Source organism: Protopterus annectens, chromosome 3.part0, assembly GCF_019279795.1.
Source record: "Protopterus annectens isolate FY-2018-M chromosome 3.part0, PAN1.0, whole genome shotgun sequence".
NCBI classification, from domain to species: Eukaryota; Metazoa; Chordata; order Ceratodontiformes; family Protopteridae; genus Protopterus; species Protopterus annectens.
This window is the reverse complement of record NC_056731.1, coordinates 1,892,393,404-1,892,413,141: the sequence shown is the minus strand read 5'-3', so window position 1 is coordinate 1,892,413,141 and position 19,738 is coordinate 1,892,393,404. Positions and strand designations below refer to the sequence as shown.

Below are 19,738 nucleotides of genomic sequence, written 5' to 3'. Positions count from 1 at the left end.
TTGAAGACTTGTTCTTGGAAGATTTGAGGTGGTGTAGATAAAAGGCAAGTGCTTTGGGAATATAAAGGGGATAAGTTTGAGCTAAGCTTGTCTGCCAGTAGAATGGCTATGCCCTTTAGGTCAGGGTATGTGGTATCATTTATTACTAGCTCTGCTCAGTACTGGGAACGGTTTCTAAGGTTTCTAAAATACTTAGTGACTTTATGGGTAGTGTTCACCTGGGTATATAATTTTACCACTTATCTGGCTTTGCTTGATTTGATAATGGTCCAGAGTTCCCTGCTAAGTTTAGCAAGAGCATTTGCGGCATTGACAGAGTTAACCAAATATATCCAAAAAAAAACTAAGTACCAAAAAATCCAAACAAAAAAAAAAAGAAAAAAGAATGCTGGCCCAGGCTAGTATCACAGAGTTTTATCAAGTTAAGCCACTTTCACTCCATAATGTACAAAAGTTCTTCAAAACTGAAAGCTAACCTTTCTGTGCTTTAAAAAACACTTCCCGTTACATAGCAGATGACATATTAAAATAGTTGCTTTAATAAATATAGATATGAAATCTAAAAATTATAGGTAAAAATTTAATTTTTTTTTTTTTTTTTTTTTTTTTTTAGGATCTTGGTCAAAAGGCATATGGTGAGGTTGTCTAGACTGGTCTTGAACAATGTTAAATTTCAAAGATAATTAAACTTACAAATATGTCTGTCAGATGCTACCTCAGTGAACTGTTAAACTGAAATTAGTGAACAGGTGGTCAGAAATTGTGGGACAAAATTTCAGCCCATTAAAACCATGCAGTAGCTGACACAATCTCTAAAGCAGATTTAAAATACTACTCCACAGCTATGGCTATGCCATAAAGCAAAGGGAACAATGACATAGAAAATTTGGGTCCTTCGGCTTTTCCCGGTTAGGGGTCGCCACAGCAGAACTCCGGTCCGCTAATGATTGGCAGTTGAGTTTTACGTACCGGCTTGCCAGGCCTGACACACAACCTTCAACGAAGGTACGCCCATTCACACGTCTCCACGCAGAAGACGCTCTAGCTGAGAATCGAACCGGATAGCGTCTTACTGTGAGGTGACAATGCTACCGCAGCACCACATGACAGAAAATAATGAACATAAATTGGCATACAGTTTCCAGATCTCTAAGCTTACTTGGAAAGTCAGGCAGGTGGGAGTCCACTTTGTGTACACAAGGGTAAAAACTTAACTGTACTTTGAGAAGGGAAATGACTATAACTACCCCATGGATGAAAAAGTGGTTGGTATGAAAAAATGTTACACGTGTTCACAATGTAAATATGTTTTGGATTCAGTGAACATTAACTAGTACCTACCAAAGGTAAAAGAACAAAAGGCAAATATGACTGAACACTAGGGGAGTAGTATACCTTGACAGTTGTATGACATGCTGAGCTTTCTATACAGAGAAAAAAAAAAAAAAAAAAAAACAAAAGAGTTCTGAAAGCCAGGATTTATAAGCACGTATATGCTATTAAAAAAAAATGATGTTAGTAACACCCTGAATAGACATTCTAAAGAACACAGACACTTCAAAAAGTTTATTTTTTATTCTTGCAAAAGTTCACACTTCAGTATGAGAGGGGCTATAGAAAGCTAGGTTGAAGTATTGGAAATTATATTTGCAATTACTGCTTGATGCTTCCAGGTTCCCAGGGTTAAATGTCAAAATCAGCATTAGTAGTGTTTCAGCCCTTAGAGCAGCTAAACAGTAACATCTAGCATAAAACAGTTTCTTCTTTAGAGAGGGAGGCACCTTATTTTAACAAATTTCAAACAAGCAAATATTTCAAATACATTTAGGGAAAACACCAAGTACTTTCTGATTATTGGTTATGCCATATGCATGTTTTACAGTCGCAACACACCATGATCCTACGAAAAAAGCATGCAAATATTTCTTATGTATATATTTACCTACATTTTTGTGTGCGTTTATATTTCAGTAAGCATTATGTATTTTTACCATATGGATTTAAAATGTACCCAACTTTAAGGGTACTGCTCAAATTACTAATTATACATGCAAGCTGTCATCCGTTATGTAACAGGAAGTGTTTTTAAAGCACATGAAGATGATGTAACATCCAGTTCTGAAGTAGTTCCTTACATTATGGAATGAAAGCACTTAACTTTGTTGATTAAACTCTATGATACTCGCCTTGATCTGCATTCATCATGAGAGTTAAACTTATTTTTTTTGTGCTTTAAAACAGAAGGAAGAAAATCATGGCAAAAATTAGGAGGTATAGCACCCAGCAGGATAAAAGCACACTCAAACTAAGCAAACAACTAAGAGGACAAATAGTGTCTACCAAGGCCAAATTTGAGGCAAGTCTGGCCTCACAGGCCAAGGACAACCACAAAGCATTCTTTAGCTAGGTCTGCAACTTCAAAGGCAATACACAACTGTGGGCACAGCTCATTGAAAATGGAAAGAGAAAAAAAAAAACAGCCAAGGCAATAACGACTGCAATAATATAAACCTTACTGGTGCTTCTGGTACCTTGGCCAAATTGCATCAATGAATAAATCAAACACCACAATGCAGTCTTTTATATGCAGAGCAATTCAAACAATTACTTAATTGAAAGTGCTCAGAAATTATTCCCATACATTAAAGTTACACTCCCTAAAACCCTTCCCCCATCTAAATGGAACCTTCCCCCATCTAAATGGAACCTTAAGTGCAAAAACATTATATATCAAAACATCTAGAAAAGATTGACAAACTAAATACAATACTCACAAACAATACTCACAAAAAATTACTTATCATATGTTGAGATCTCTCTCTAAATTCATATCATTCAATTGCAAAGTCCTAAAATTAATAATAAACCCGGTTTCCATTTGTAATAAATGTGCAAAGTTACCTCCCTGGTTAACATGACGTTTAGTCAGAACACTAAAGAAAAAACTGTCTGAGCCTGAGTGCACTAAACACAAATGTTGGGCCACAGGGCTATCCAAACTGCAGTTTCTAACATCCCCCAATTGCTCCAATAATCATTTTTTAACCATTCTCTTGGTTTGCCCTATGTACCATTTTGTGGGTGTACATCCACAGCCTATAATATATACCATTCCACAAGAATGACAATCAAAATTATCAGTAGCTCTGTAGCTTCTCCCATTGATCTTACTGCCACTAAGATTTTTCATTCTACCACATGTTTTACATCTCCCTCAGGGGAAGGAACCAGAATAGGTTCCCTCCACCAATTTCCTTAAAGTTCAAAAATCTTCCATATGAAAAAATTACCTTTCCACGGAAAAAAATATCCAACAACCAACCAACAAATGAAATAAAAGAAAAAATAAAACAAGCAACAGACCAGATTACCAAATTTAATACATCAAGTTCACACACTAGCACCACACCTGAAAAGTTTTTAAGGAGTAAAAATACTTACAAAACATACCTCTTGTATACAAAAAACTCCCTCCCAGTTATACAATTAACCAAATAAAAATTACAAAAAAATCAAATAAGAAGCTTCCACTTACATTCTACATTAAGCCCAGCAAGTGTCAATGTTGCATATTTTAAAATAAATAAAACATCTTTATACATCACCTAAAATTGCCTAGTTCAACATTTATTTTCTCCTAAACTGTGCCCCTAAGACTATTAGGATCACTAGCATACATTTTAAAATGCATAGCAAGAGGGCTTTCAGGTCTAACATTTCTAATATCTCATGTGTTCCTGCAATCTGGACTTTAATGTCCTCTTGCTTTCAAAGTTGCCCTCTTATATTAAAGATTAATTTGATTTTCTTAGCAAAATATCAGAAATTTAATGCGAAAGAATTATGTATTGGACCCACTGTGGATGCTGTGTTTGTACACTAGTATATTACATGAATTTGGTATGGAAGCATTGAGATTGTTTCTTAGTGACAGTCCTTTATCTTGTTACATAATGGATTTAATTTACTTTAGTTTAACACAATTATTTTGAGTTTAATAAAGTTTTGTACCATCAATTACAGGGTAATGCAGTGGGGGGTATAGTTTGCCCCCATGTATGCTAACTTATTCATAGGTATGCTTGAAATGCAGTACCTTTATTAGGCATGATTTTTTTCAGAAATCTGTTTTAAATTTATTATACATTTGATTTTTGTTTGCCGAGGGGAGTACAAACAAGTGAGAAATTTCATAGAGGATCTGCATAATAATAGGTTTAGCATAAAATGTGATAGTTTACAATATGGGACAAGTGTGGTGTTTTTGGATATTTTTTACAGGGTAGGTCTGAACAGAAAATTTGATTGTGTACACCATTTTTTGAAGGGCAACAGCTGTCATCCATTACACACCATTAAAGCACTCCCATATGCTGAATTTTCACGAATTTCCAGATTATGTAATGACCGGGATGTTAAGTGAATAACTGATTAAAGCTGCTGCTATGTTACTTGAGAGGTTATAATAAAAGTCTAGTAAAAGAAGCCTTATGTTGAATTAAAAATGAAATTTAAATATAGGGTTGTGAGTTACGAATAATGTATATATTAATAAACATAACAGTTTTAAGGTTAAGTATGAAATTATTGTAGTCACAATTTATAACATTTTCAGTGAACAAATTAAAGACGTTATAAAATATTATTCAGATTTTTATTACAATATAAAATATGAAAAATGTGATAGGAAGTGTTCTCTTATAGGACAAGCTGTAATGTTAAAGATACTGTGGCTCACAGTAGGTTTCAGTTGCCTATGAATAGTTTAGTAACCCAACCTGCAAATGTGGGAACTTTTTCTCGCAATAAATGGAGTGTGAGCTACAAGTATATACTGAATATATTTGACAATATAAATGGAATTTTATTTAAATCCGTTGATAGATATAGTTGCCAGACAGAGGGTAATGTTTATGCACTGAGATGCCCTTGTGGGTTATTTTATATAAGTGAAAGCAAGACCTCTCTGGTCTTGTTCAAGAGGAATCTTGACCAATGGATGGGAGATTGCAGATATACCCCAGGGATTACTTCAGCGTCACTGCTTGACAGAGGCACAGCAAAATGATAGGCATAGTTTTTATTCAAACTAAAGGGGTGGCGAAAGCCACATAACTATGGGCTAGGCTTATAAATGCCCTTGGGCAGATAGCCTAGTATGAACCTATGAACCTATGAACCTAAGAGGGCATTTAAGTTCAGGCTGCAGGAACACAAGAGATATTACAAATGTTAGACCTGAAAGCCCACTTGCTATGCATTTTAAAACTTATCATGATTGTGATCCTAATAGTCTTAAGGTCACACTTTTGGAGAAAATAAATGTTGAACTAAGCAATTTTGATATTAAAAAGAAGTTAATGTATAAAGAAGCTTTCTTCATTTTAAAATATGCAACATTGACCCCTGCTGGGCTTAATGTAGAATGTAACTGGAAGCTTATTTAATGTTTTGTAATTAATTTAATTAATTGCATAACTGGGAGGGAGTGTTTTTGCATATAAGAGGTTTTCTAAGTGTTTTTACTCCTTGAAGGCTTTTCAGTCAAAGTGCTAGAGTGTGAACTTGATATACTAAATTTGGTGATCTGGTCTGTTGCTTGTTGTTTTATTATAAAAACTAACCCAACGTCTCATCCTGACTAATAATGGGCCATAAGCTGCTGACAAAATTCCTCAAAATGTCTGAAAAGGGAGAGAACATGCTGACAAAAAAAAATATTCTCACAGTCTCTCAACTCATCTCTTTCCTCCTTGTAGACCCAAGCAACAATATTATGCATGTCACCTGCTTCCCCATGCCCCCTCACCTTTGCTACAGCTTTTCTTATAACCTCCACAGAATATCCCCTGCTCAATAATTTGTTCCTAACTTTACAAAACTAATTATCAAACTGCGACTTTTCCGATGTATTAGCAAAAATACATTTTAATTCACCATAAAGTAATGAATTTAAAAGATGTGGGGGATGCATGCTATTAGCATAAAGTTGTTCCCAGCTGTATTTTTAGTATATGGTCTTACTTGCACCCGACTGCCTCTAACAACCAACTCAATGTCAAGAAACTGCATCATCTCCCTGTGCCATTCCAAACACAAATTCTTGCCCAGCTCCTCCATAACTCCATTAAATTCCCTCCAATCATAATCTTAATGGTAGTAAGAAGCTACAGAGCTACTGATCATTTTGATTGTCTTCTAGTGGGGTGGTATCTATTTTAGATTGTGGATGTACACCCACAAGATGGAACATAGGGCAAACCAAGAGAATGGTTAAAAAACAAATATTGGAGCATTTGGGGGACATTAGAAACTGCAATTTGGGTAGCCCTGTGGCCCAGCACTTCCATTCAGTATATGCAGGCTCAGACAGTAGTGTTTACTTAGGTGTTTCAGCTAAACCTCACATTGACCAGGTAAGTGACTTCACATAAGTTATTACAAATGGAAACCAGGTTTGTTATCAATTCTAAGACTCTGCAAATGAATGACATGAATTTAGAGATAATCTTAACACACATGTAATTTTTTGTGTAATTTGTATAACATTGGAGTTTGTCAGTAATTTTTTCAAGATGCTTTGATACAGTTTTGCACTTAAGGTTTCATTTGGATGGGGGCAAGGGTTTTAGGGAGTATACTCTGATGTAGGGGAATAGTTTTGAGCATTTCCCAATAAATAATTAGGATGTGAATTGTTTTATATATAAAATACTGCATTGTGGTGTTTGACTTATTCCTTGAAGACAATTTGGCCAAGGTACCAGAAGCACCAGTAAAGTTTATATTAATGCAGTTATTACTGCCTTGGCGCTGTTTTTTTTTTGTTTCGTTTCTCATTGAAACTGGAGCCACTTATACTGAGCCAGAAGATATAGCAAACCTCTTGGCCGAAATTCAGCTCCGACTCCCCTCCCCACATCCTTCCCTCACGAAATACCATCAAATTTAACTCCCCCTACTATCACTAGGGAACAGTTCCTTAATACTCTAAGACCAAGAACAATGCATCAAAATATGCCCAGACAATATCACAGGATGCCTTCTAAATAGCATGAAACGACCTATTAGGGTCTCTGGAATTACCATGCTACTCTAGCATCCAAACAGGTTCCGTGCCTCATGAATGGAGACCAGCAACAGTCATCCCTCTGCACAAAGGTGGGCCATCTACAGACCTAGAAACTATTGACTAATAAGTCTCACTAGTCTTATATGCAAAGCAATGGAAAGAATTACCATGGAAATGATAAAAAGAAATTTAGTAAACCTCCAGACACTGGATTAAACCCAGTCTGGTTTCATCGATTGCAGATCATGCCTACTCAACCTGGTGGATATCTTTGAGAAGGTAAACAAAGCAATGGATGAAGGAAAAAAAGATTCACAGTACCTACTTTGACCTGGCCAAGGCATGTGACAACACCCCATTCGTACACTGTTGACAAATTCAAGATGTTAGGCACAAACCTGTATGTCACCTAGTGGATAGCCAACTGGCTCACAGATAGGACCCCAGGAAGTTAGAACTGGGGAGTCCACCTCTACAAACAGGCCAGTCACAAGTGGAATCCCTCAGGGATTAGTCCTTGGATTGCTCCTTTTTGGCATTTACTTCTCTGAAGTCAAGGCCAATGTCAGTGAACTCTGGCTGACTAAATTTGAGGATAAAGTACAGTTTTGTACCTACCATAAATGTAGATGTTCGAAGATCCACATTGCTGCAGTCCTTACACTAGGGTAGTCCGCTGTCCTCGGTCGGCCCGAATATCAAAGTATAAGGCTGACGTCGGTCAAGGCGCATTTGACTGACATCAGGACGTCAGGGTACAAATGCGCATGACCGACGTCATATCCTCAGTCTTTTCTTGCCCCAGATGTCAGAAGACCCTAAAAATAAAGGTCAAAACCAAAAAACAGCAAACAACCAACCAACCACCCTTGCACTAATTATATGTACAATATATACAATATACACAATATGTACAACCCAACCCACACAACCACCTCTAACTACAGAGGGAAGGAGGGAGGAATTGGACTGCAGCAATGTGGATCTTGAACATCTACATTTATGGTAGGTACAAAACTGTACTATGTTCTTCATCTCACATTGCTGCAGTCCTTACACTTGGGTAGAATCCCAAAGCAGAGGTAAGGGAGGATGGCTAACTACAAGGAAGCAGGAGCTGCCAAAATGCCCTGCAAAACAGCAGTGGCAAAACCAGCCCTGGATTTAGAGTAAAGTGGCAGGTGATAATGCCTAGAGAAAGTATGCACTGAACTCCAAGTAGCTGCCTCCAAAATATCCTTGGTTGCCACTCCCTCAAAAGCTGTTGAAGTGGCAGTAGCCCTAGTGGAATGAGACCTAATCCCAGCTGGAACCTCCTTGCCATGATGGGAATAACAGAAAGCAATGCAAAACCCAATCCACTTAGAAATAGTTTGTTTGGACACAGGCTTGCCCTGAGAACTCAAAGCAAAAGAAACAAACAACTGCTGAGACTGCCTGAACCCTTTAGTCCTGTCCAAATAATAACGCAACTGCCTGTGTACATCTAAAGTGTGCAAAATCTTTTCCCCTTTATTTTGGGGATTTGCATAAAAAGTAGGCAAATGAATAGTTTGGTTTAAAGCCACACTAGAAACCACCTTAGGCATAAAGGAAGGATTAGGGCGTAATGATACCCTATCCTTATGAAAAATCAAGAAAGGCTCAACCGCCATAAGGGCCTGCAATTCAGAAACCCTTCTTGCAGAGGTAATGGCCAACAAAAAAGCAGTCTTCCATGACAAATATTTCAACTCAGAAGTAGCTGCAGGCTCAAAAGGTTGTAGAGTGAGTTTCTCCAACACAAAATTGAGATCCCAAGCAGGAGTAGGAGCTCTTCGTGGGGGTCTTATATTCTTTGCCCCTCTAAGAAATTGCTTGAACAAAGGATGAGAAAACAATGGTGGGTCGCAATCATAATGGGCCGAAATTGCTGCAGCATGAACTTTAATAGAAGAGAAAGACAAACCTTTGTCTAGTAACTCAGTAAGATATTGAAGAGCCACACACAAATTAGGCTCAGAAACATCAAAATCTTTTGCTGCACTCCAAAATAAAAATCTCTTCCATTTGTCTGCGTACACTTTCCTTGTACTAGGCCTTCTAGCTTCCAAAATAACATTCAAAACTTTCTGAGGAAGTGGAGGCCCACTATGGTTCAAAACAGAATATGCCAGGCTGTTAGGTGCAGAGAGTGAAGCTTGACATTGAGCAAATGGCTGTCCTCCTGTGACAACAGGTGTGGAATCGAAGGCAAAGGCCATGGAGGCTTCCGTACCAGACTTCTCAGTAATGGGTACCAGTGCTGTGAAGGCCAATCCGGAGCTATTAAAATCATCCTTGGCTTGTCCTGTCTGACCTTTAGAAGTACCTTTGGAAGGAGAGGCAGAGGTGGAAAGGCATACACATGAAGATTGCTCCAATTGAAAGAAAGAGCATCCACTCTCCAAGCTGTGGGATGAAACCTTTTTGTGCAAAACTTTGGCAGCTGATGGTTTAGTGGAGAAGCGAACAGATCTATGTCTGGAGTTCCCCATGACACTGTCAATTTCTGAAATACATGAGGATCCAATTTCCACTCGTGGGGATCCATAATTCGCCTGCTCAACACATCTGCTAAGGAGTTCTGTGCTCCTGGCAGAAACCTTGCCTGAAGATTGAGCTGTAAACTGAGAGCAGTCTCCCACAAAATCATTGCTTGCCTGCATAGAGGATAAGAATCGTTCCCCTTGCTTGTTGATGTACCACATGACAGTTGTGTTGTCTGTTAGAATCAACACCTGCCCTGGAAGAAGTAATTCCTTGAAAGCTATTAATGCAAACTGGACTGCTAACATCTCCTTCATGTTGATATGTAGATGTTGTAGTCTGGCAGGCCACTTGTCTTGTATCCACTTTCCATTTAGATGAGCTCGCCAAGCTTTGTCTGAGGCATCTGTCGTTATAATCTGACTCGCCTCTGGCCGGGTCACAGAGAGTCCCTTGTTTAGGTGACATTCCTGAGCCCACCACAAAAATTCCTTTTGAATGCAAGGTATTATTTGAATGACAGTGTCCAGATCCTGGCAGTGCTGTGTCCATACATTTATGAGATACCATTGTAGCTTCCTCATATGCAGTTTGGCATTGGGAAGCACCAGAATACAAGATGCCATGAACCCTAAGGCTTGAAGGACTGTCCTTGCAGTCAGCCCGGACTGATGAGATAGTTGATGGAAGTAAAGGGATAGACTCTTTTGTTTGTCCGGGGTTAAAAGGCCATCTGGGATGCTGTATTCAGTCTCACACCCAGAAAGCACATGTCTTGAGAGGGTACTAGACTGGACTTTATTTCGTTCACAGAATACCCCAGGCATCTTAGCACTGCTATCACATATTCCAAATGATGAAGAAGCTCTTCCCTTCCTTGAGCCAGAATCAGGCAGTCGTCCAAATAAGGATAGATCTGTATTCCTTTTAGCCTGAAGAAAGCTATCACTGGAGCCAGAACTTTCGTGAACACTCTGGGCAGTAGATAAGCCAAAGGGCAATGCAGAGAACTGATAGTGAGAAGTCCCAGCTCGAAACCGCAGATACTTCCTGCAACTTAGTCTGATAGGAACATGAAGGTAAGCCTCTTTGAGATCCAAAGTTACCATCCAATGATCTTTGCCCAGCAGAGGTAAAAGCTGCTGCAACGTCAACATTTTGAACTTGGGAATGTCCAGATAAGTGTTGAGGATAGATAAATCCAAAATTGGTCTCCACGTGTTCCCCTTCTTTGGTACTAGGAACAGGCGAGAATAAAATCCTAGGCCCACTTCTGGCATAGGGACCGGCTGTATGGCCCCTATTTGGAGCAACAGAGAAACTTGCTTGTGAGCCTCTATTCTTTGTTGAGAAGGAACGTCTGGCATGCCTTTGAAAGGAGGCAAGGTATGGAAATAAAACCTGTAGCCGTGGTGTATGATATCCAATACGCATCTGTCTTGGGTAATTAAACTCCAATTTTCTTTGAAAAGTGCCAACCTTCCTCCCAAAGGTGCTGCCAGACGAGAAGGCTCTGGCAGCTGAAAAGGTAGGTCATTGGGTCTGTTTACGAAAGGACTGACCCCTGCCCTCACCCGAAGACTGTGCAGGAGAACTCCCTGTTCTAGGGGTGAAAGAGCCCTGAGCTCTGCCCCTACCACGTCTAGATCTACCCCTAGACTGGGAATCATAAGAAGGATACGTCCACCCCTTAGTAGGCCAATTTCTACTAAACTTTGGAGGCTGGACCTGCAAAAAATCTTTAACAGTCTGCATAGACTTAGCCTTGTCTTCCATTTTCTTTAAAACTGCCTCAACAGGAGAACCAAACAATACGTCAGATTGCAAAGGAGCATCTAAAATCCTTGTTTTAACATGGTCAGACAAATTCTGATCCCTCAGCCAGGCGTGCCTGCGAAGAACTGAACCAGTGGCAGCCACCCTAGACGAGGCCTGTACAGCATCAAAACCACATTGCAAAGAATGCTTACCCACCTGTTCAGAAACATGTACTAAATCTTGCAACTCTTTACAATCAATACCTTCTGCCAGAGCGTCAACCTTAGCCTTCAATTGTGAAAGGAGATAGTTTTGGTATTTCAACATGTGAAACTGGCAATTCAAAGCCCTCATAGCAAGAGTGGAAGAAGTATAAACTTTCTTTCCCCATCTATCCAAGGCCCTGGCTTCTTTGTCTGCAGGAACCGGATTCTTTACAACAGAAGCCTTAACACCTTTAGGCCCCTGGCTAACAGTTTCTGGGTCTGCCCTAGGACTCTTAAAAGAAACTTATGAGCTTCAGGCACCCTGTAATACCTATCCGCTTAACAGGAGCAGGAGGCAAAGAATCAGGATTAAGAGAAGCCTCTGTAAAACATCTTCCACTACATCCAAAACAGGAGGTATAGCCAAAGGCCTATGCTGGGGTAAAACAAAATTCCCTAAGCCTTTTCCTGGAATCAGAGAAGTCCTGACCTTCCCACTTAAAATGCTCCCTCATGGAATGAAGAGTTTCTGAAAAAGAAAAATCCTCAGGAGGAGAAGCAGAAGGAGTAGAATCATCCACATCAGAATCAGAATAAGGAGAGTACTCCTGCAAGTCTTCAGCCGAAGACTCTGAAACATCTGAAGCCTGCTCAAAACTCCCTAGCTCAGGCTCCACCCTAGGTCTCTTATCAGGAGGGGGCATAGAACCCCTAATCAAAGTAATCAAATCTTCTGCCATTTTAAGCATATGCTTCTTGGGCACAGTTCCAGAAGAACTAGGGGTGACACCAATTGAAACTGAACCTGGCCTGCCCCTGGGAGAAGCCTTTAAAACAGAAGGAGAGGGCCTAGCCACCCTAGGAAGGGAGGGGAGTATAGTAACCTGAGAAGCCCCCTCAGCCTGACCTGCCTCCTGAGAGGCCACATCTTGCAATAATAAAGTCTCACCCTGGGAACACAAAGAAACCTCCGGTGGAGCCACCGGCTCCACCAACACCTCTAAAGAACCGGCGTCCGGTACAGACGGTTCTTCTAGCCTAGGCTTAACTGCTTTGTCCTTGCGCTTCTTTGAAGAAGCGGGCGTCGGAGCATCCGACGGCATTTTATAATTGCACCGCTTCCCAAAGACTAACCTGGCACAATCCAACCTTCTCTTTATAGTGCGTTTATTGAATCTAGCACAAGAGCGACAGCCAACAACGTCGTGCTCAGGCCCTAAGCAAGGAATACACAAAGTATGATAATCTCTATGTGGTATCTGTTTCCCACAAGAAATGCAATAATTGACTTTTTCTGACATCCGGTAAATCACTGAGGTAAGAAAAAACTAAAATATTCCCCAACGGGGTACTTAGCCAACTTTGAACTCGGTCTGAAACTTCGAAATCGAAAAATCTCAGAACGCCAACCGGCACTTGCAATGCTGCTTCTGCATCGGACCATGCGGCAAAAAAGACTGAGGATATGACGTCGGTCATGCGCATTTGTACCCTGACGTCCTGATGTCAGTCAAATGCGCCTTGACCGACGTCAGCCTTATACTTTGATATTCGGGCCGACCGAGGACAGCGGACTACCCTAGTGTAAGGACTGCAGCAATGTGAGATGAAGAACATCTGCAAATTAGGAGCTATCATGGAATCCCACACTGACACAAATGTTCTCCAAGAGGGGCTGACACAAACTGGTGTCAGAGCCAGGGACTAAAACTAAATCCACACCCAGTAGTCAGGGATTTGGGGACGCACACAGATAGTAATCTAGCCTTTGACCATCATGTGTCTACAGTAGTCAGAAAATCATTCTGTGCTGCACAGCTTATAAACAAATGTATGGCATCCAAGTCCAAGGAAGTCATTGTTCCACTGTATTCAGCTTTTATCAGACCCATCACGGAGTATAATTGCCCCCCCCCCCCCCCCCCAGTATGTACCTAACCAGGCATATCCAACAATTGGAAAGTTCACAGAGGCTCCTCACTGAAAGAATACAGGGCACAAGTAAAACGTCCTAATGCAGACAACCTCAGGGCCCTATTCCTATATTCTGCCTCCTACAGGCTTTTGAGGGAAGATCTATGCCTGGCATACAGAGCATTGTCAGACCCCACTTTGATGGACCTCCAGCATATCCACAAAACAAACAGCACCAGAATTCCCCATTCTAAAGACGTAATCCTTGCCTGCAATATAAAATGGACCTGCTGAAGAGACAAGTATGTATCCCAATGACTACCCAGTCTATGGAACAGGACCCATCCATGTGAAGCAGAGTTCCTCTCTAACCCAACTCAAGTGCAACTGGATGGGAAACAGGAAATTAATCCCTGGTTTGGCAACTACATCTCTAATTGACACAGGTAACTTGTAAATGGTTCATCTCCCAGGAACCTGCTTATAAAGGTTTCATCTCCCAAACCCATGCATACATTTATCAAGGGTATCAGAACTTGTCTGAGATTTGGGATGCATGGCTAGACTTAAAAAGGCCCTTGTGGTTGTTAGCCTAGTAAATAAGGGTGAACCTATTAGCCCCCTATTTTATGAAGTTTTGTTTTAAAAACCTTAGGCATTCCTACTGTGCAAGTTGAGAAGGAAATGAAACTCAAATATGCAAGCAGTAAGCTGCTCACCTCTTGTTAACATGTCCTTAAAACCAAGGAGATCTTTGTACATAAGAGATACATATTGTATATATATACACACACACCCATCTATATGTATGGCAAAATATATAATTTTTTTATGCACAAAGTGTATACAGTTGTGCATTTTTCACAGTACAGGGAAGAGGGGAACTATGGGTCTCACTCAGCTTTGCTCCATGTCTCCAATGACACAGCCCCACTGAACAGGGGAAGTAACTTATGCACTGGGGTAGAGGGATCTAGGTCAGGAGTATGGGGGAATGGCTCTCCAAGCCAGTAATGGTAGCCCCTTGTCAGCAAACTTGGGGAAACATGCATGTGCAGACTGAAGGAGTACAGGCAACCTCACATCACCAGCAGAGGGAGCAGGGATTAGGTTTATAAAATGAAAAAATTCTCTCACGGTTGGGATAACTGCAACAGCACAAAGCACCTTTTTGGCTGCCTAGACTGCCAGGGAAAAGCACAAAAAATAAAACACTAATAGTAATGCATTTCTGATGTAAAGATTACATACTTCAATTTTGTACATAAGTCTGTATGCAGTTAACATGAGAGCACTGTTTATAATACAAAAATCAATAGTGCCCATGAAATAAGCATACTGGTGTTCCATATTCAGAAAGTGTACCACACAATGTAGCAGTTTTGTGTTCCACTCTGCCAGAGTACCACTTAAGTGCTACATATGAAATCCAGAAACACATGCATCCATGCAAATTATAATTCTCCACAACACTAGCAAAAAGTCTACTGACTAGTAAAGTTAGTCATTTGTCAGAAAGAAAAACATTTTTGTATTTATTTTTGAACATTCTTACCTGTTCTGACTTCCTGCTGAAAAGAATACTCAGCACTTTACTAAAAAAACTGGCTAATAGTGGATTAAGAGGAGATTCATTATGAAGGAATTTATAAAGTTTCATTAGCAAGGCTTCATCTTCTGCCAGTCTGTCATTAATCTGCGAGACATCTGAAGTAAGAAGTTCACAGGAGATGTTTGAATACCTGAAACAGACATGTTTGTAAATTAATATTTGCAAATCAATCACTGTATTAAAATGTGCGTTGTACACCTTAGTCCACCCTTTGTAATAATTTAGATATACCTTAAACACACTGAATTATCACCATCAATATTAAGACAATCTTTAAGGCACACATTTTTACAGTTAACATTCACTCCAGCAAACTTCTCAAAATCAGGTACTCAAAACTAATCTGTCACACTAAATTAATCATCCCAGAACCTGCACTAAGGTTAATTAAGAGTAAGGTGATCAGAGTTGTATGGTAAATCCACTTTTTAAACAAGAAAAACATGACATTAAAAGATAAGCCAAAATATCCCAAAGTCTCCAAAATGTACTACAAGATAAAATGTTGCACACACATTGAAGAAATAAGAACGGAAGACGTACATGAGAAAATGAAAAGCCATACCATTCTGAAATCAAGCTCACTGCCACAAAAACAAGAATACCTTTCAACATCCAGAAGAGAGAATCTGGGACAAAAAATCTTAATATTATAGTCATCTGTCTAGTGTAGCATACACATATTAAAATCCACATATTAATATATAAAAGATAAGTTACGCAGACATTTAACATCTCAGGGACGTCACATCTATAGCCGTTCCAGATGCAGCCTCACATTCCAGAAGCATTTTCTGAGAAATTAGTATAAGCCAAACAAATAAAATTATGTAACACTACATACTATTAGAAAGGTACAAACAGAAATGCCAAAAGTCGTTTTTGCAATAACTCTGTCTTAATATTAAAATGCACACAAACTCAGAATTATACTCTAGCTCAAGCTTGACAAATTTTAATATCTTGGAAACTGCACAACCTATAAACAATGTCTAAAGCCTTGCAAACATGAGCTTAAACATGACAAATTCCTCAAGTGCTTATGTTAATTTGTACAAATTACAAGCAATGCTCTATCTTAATATGTGCATCTTCAAATATCAGTGAGTTTTCTTCACCATCATCTGTTTTTTCCAATGCCATGCAATAGTTGGCAAGTCACTTGGTTCTGGAGATATTAGTATACAGAAGCAAATACTGCACATATTTGTAGTTACTTGCATACTAGTAATACTCCTCGTATAATGCATCGTCAGTGGATACTGATGAATGCCTTTTGCTATCACCAACCATGACCACTTCTCACCTACCCCATCAACAACATGCAACTCTTGCGAGAATATGAACGTGAATGTGCAAATATGAACAAGTGGCAAACAGGTACTAATCGTTTCTATTTCAGGACATCATGGATTAACAATCTTAATGCCATTTTGTTACTTACACCTTTCCCTTAATATTGTGATCATATTATTAATTGGCAAGTCATTTAGTTATGGAAGCTAGCTACAAAAAATATGAGGGCATAAGATACTATATACCCGAAATAAAATAAAAGAACACTGAGAAAAACTGATAAGAATAGACAATTTATGTACATCTGTATTCCCCTAAAACTGCAGTTATGAATCTTAGAAAAATAGGGAAAGAAACGGTTTCCAGCAGGACATTTTACTTCTAGATGGTTACGAGAATACAACTTGTAGCATGGGCATATGTCAGAGGACCTTACAAGGGAAGCTATAGCAAAATAAAGCAGATTTTTTTTTAATTACATTAAGGCATGGAAGATGATTATCAGAAGCAGCAGTGCACAAGGAAATGTACACATTCTCCTCCAAGATACAATAACCAGCTACACTAGACAGTACTGAGTCCCATCCAATAGACATCTGACCATGCACCTGCAAAAGTTGAGATATGAAGTTGTTCAATCTCGCCATTCATTCTTTACAGATGGGTTTGGAGCCGATCCATCGGCTCCGACACGGCCATTTGCAAAGCTCAAGGTTTACCAGTAGTTTGAGACCAAGCCCCTGAGATTGAGTTTGCGCACCAGAAAAAGGTGTTCATAACCAACAAACTATAATACATATATATATATATATATATATATATATATATATATATATATATATATATATATATATATATACACATACATACACACACATATATACACACATACACACATCCATCCCCAGAGTGCCTTTCTTAGGTAATGCCAAACTGACAAACCTACCGACATAGCAAAATCAACTTAAAAAGATCCTCAAGTTGTTACTGCTCATTGCCAGGAGCCTCAACAAAAAATTCCCTCTGAGCCCTGCCCACATTCGAGAACACAGACATTTATACGTACCATTACCGAGACAAGGTTTAAAGTGGCAGACGGTACCCTGGCAGTGCATGGTTTCAGTGCCTTCCACACTTTTAGACCAGTAGCTGCACAGAAAAGGGTAAAAGGAGGAGATGCCTTCATCCACAATCAACAAGCATACCTCTAGGGTGGTCAAACAGGATGATGCACTGTAGTTGCTCCATGTGCAGATGACCATAGACAAAATCCCATACCATATCCTAGCCATATGTTGGTTATCCTCCATGGCCCAAGAAGCTCACAAAGCATACTTGGATCTACTGAAGACATATACCATTCACCTTAACACCCTACTCATGGGAGACTTTCAATACCCTTCTATACACTGAAAATCCTCTATAGCCTCAAAACTACAGGCACAGAAATTTTTGAACTTCATAAATACAAACATCCTTGACCAAATATTGACTACATTCACTACAGGCTCCAATATACTGGACCTCGAGCTTAGAAATATGGGAGAACACTGCCCCCCCCTGTCTTATCCTCCTTAGTAAGGTCCGACCAAAAAGCGGGCTCCTTCAAAAATCAAAATCAATTCTGTAATCCCATTAAAACCAATAACAGGAATTATTCCAACATAAATTACCTTTTAAGTGATGGATTGTCAAAATGTGATACCCTACAAACCCAGAGAACACAGCAGCCTGTGCTGAATTGCTCGTCTACAACCATGTCGATGGCTGTACAGGGGCTGTTGTACCTACTAGAGTTAAGCCCAATACTAGCACTAGAAACAAATCACTCTGGTAGCATCCCAAATTAAACAGAATATATAACAAATGGAAAAAATACGGCAACATTCAGGAAGGGGAATTTCCAGAAAGACAAAACACTCTCTCTTCAACTAGGGAAATAAAAGAGCTAATTAGGTCAAGCAAAGCAAACTATGAGATTAAGATAGCCTCCGAGGTGAAAGATAACCCTAAGGCCTTCTACAGCTATGTCTGAAACCTCAAGGGCTAACACAGCAATGCACTAAATTAGTGGTTAATGGTGCCACATTCACTGAGCCAAGTGATACAAGCAAGCCTGTTAGTGGACAAATTCAGTTTCAACTTAATTCCCCTGTCACCCCCGATCATCCCCTCAAAAACACCCTCAAACATAACTCCTCTAGCTATAACTACAGAGCATGTACTGGCTGCACTCATTAAAGCCAAGAACACTGCCTCAATGGTCCCAGATAACATCCCATGATGCTTTGAATAGTCTAAAATATATCAGATCAGGACTCCAGGAGTTAAAACTACAGAGTTAAAACGGTCTGTGCCACTTGAATGGAGGACTGAAATTGTCATCCCCCTTTATAAGGAAGGACTACTGACCCATTTGTCTGCCTAGTCTTACTTGCAAAACTATAGAAAGAATTATCATGGAAATTATCAACAAGTACAAAGCAGACTTCCAGACACTGGATCCATCCCAGTTCGGCTTTGTCAAAGTAAGTTTATGCTTACTGAATCTGGTGGACTACTTTGAAAATGTCACTAAAGGAATGGATGAGGTGAACACAGTGCATAATGTCTACCTAGATCTGGCTAAAACATTTGATACAATACCCAACTTGGGCACTGTCAACAAGATTATGGAACTAGGTATAAACCCCTTCATAACAACCCTTGAATACCTAGCTGGCACACTGACAAGACCCAAGAGGTTACAATCAGTGAGGTCACCTCCACAGTGACTGGTTACCTTTGGAGTCCCCCATAGGCCTATGCTGGGCCCACTTCCTCTTTAGCATCTACCTCTTGGATATCAAAGCCAATGTCAAAAGCCTTTGGCTAAGTTCACAGATGCTTGCAAACTGGGAGCAGTCAGAATCCCCTCAAGTTGAGGGCAGTCTTCGGGAACGTCCACTGCAGACAACTAGTTGATCCCAAAGCCATGGCTTAAAACTCAATAGCAAGAAAAACATTATAGTACCTTTTCAGAAGTCGAACACCCTGGGTAACTATGTCATCAATAAAGCACCTGTAAAAGTTGGTTCACTAATCAGGGATCTGGGAACTTATGCAGATAGTAACCTAGCCTTCAATCAACATGTGTCCAAGGTAGTAAGAAAATCCTTCTATGTTACGCAACATAAGCAACGGCATGGCATTTAGGTCCGGAGAAGTCATCATAGCACTGTACATGGCCCTCATCAGACCCCATCATAAACTACAATGCCACCTTCGGTGCGCATCTGACAAGACACATGCAGCAACTGCAATGTCCAGAAAGGTTCCTTACAAAAAACACAGGGTGGAAGCACAATGTCTTAAGATGATCACCTCAATTGC

At 39.8% G+C, this 19,738-nt stretch overlaps 1 protein-coding gene across 1 annotated transcript in view; it reads right to left on the bottom strand.

Moving 5' to 3' along the window:
* The window catches only part of PPP6R3 (protein phosphatase 6 regulatory subunit 3), a 3,115,682-nt gene that overhangs the window by 2,582,374 nt on the left and 513,570 nt on the right, over nt 1-19,738 (bottom strand). Inside the window, exon 4 of the mRNA XM_044065977.1 lies at nt 15,014-15,200. Coding sequence (XP_043921912.1) covers nt 15,014-15,200 — 187 coding nt within the window. The remainder of the gene's footprint in view (nt 1-15,013; nt 15,201-19,738) is intronic.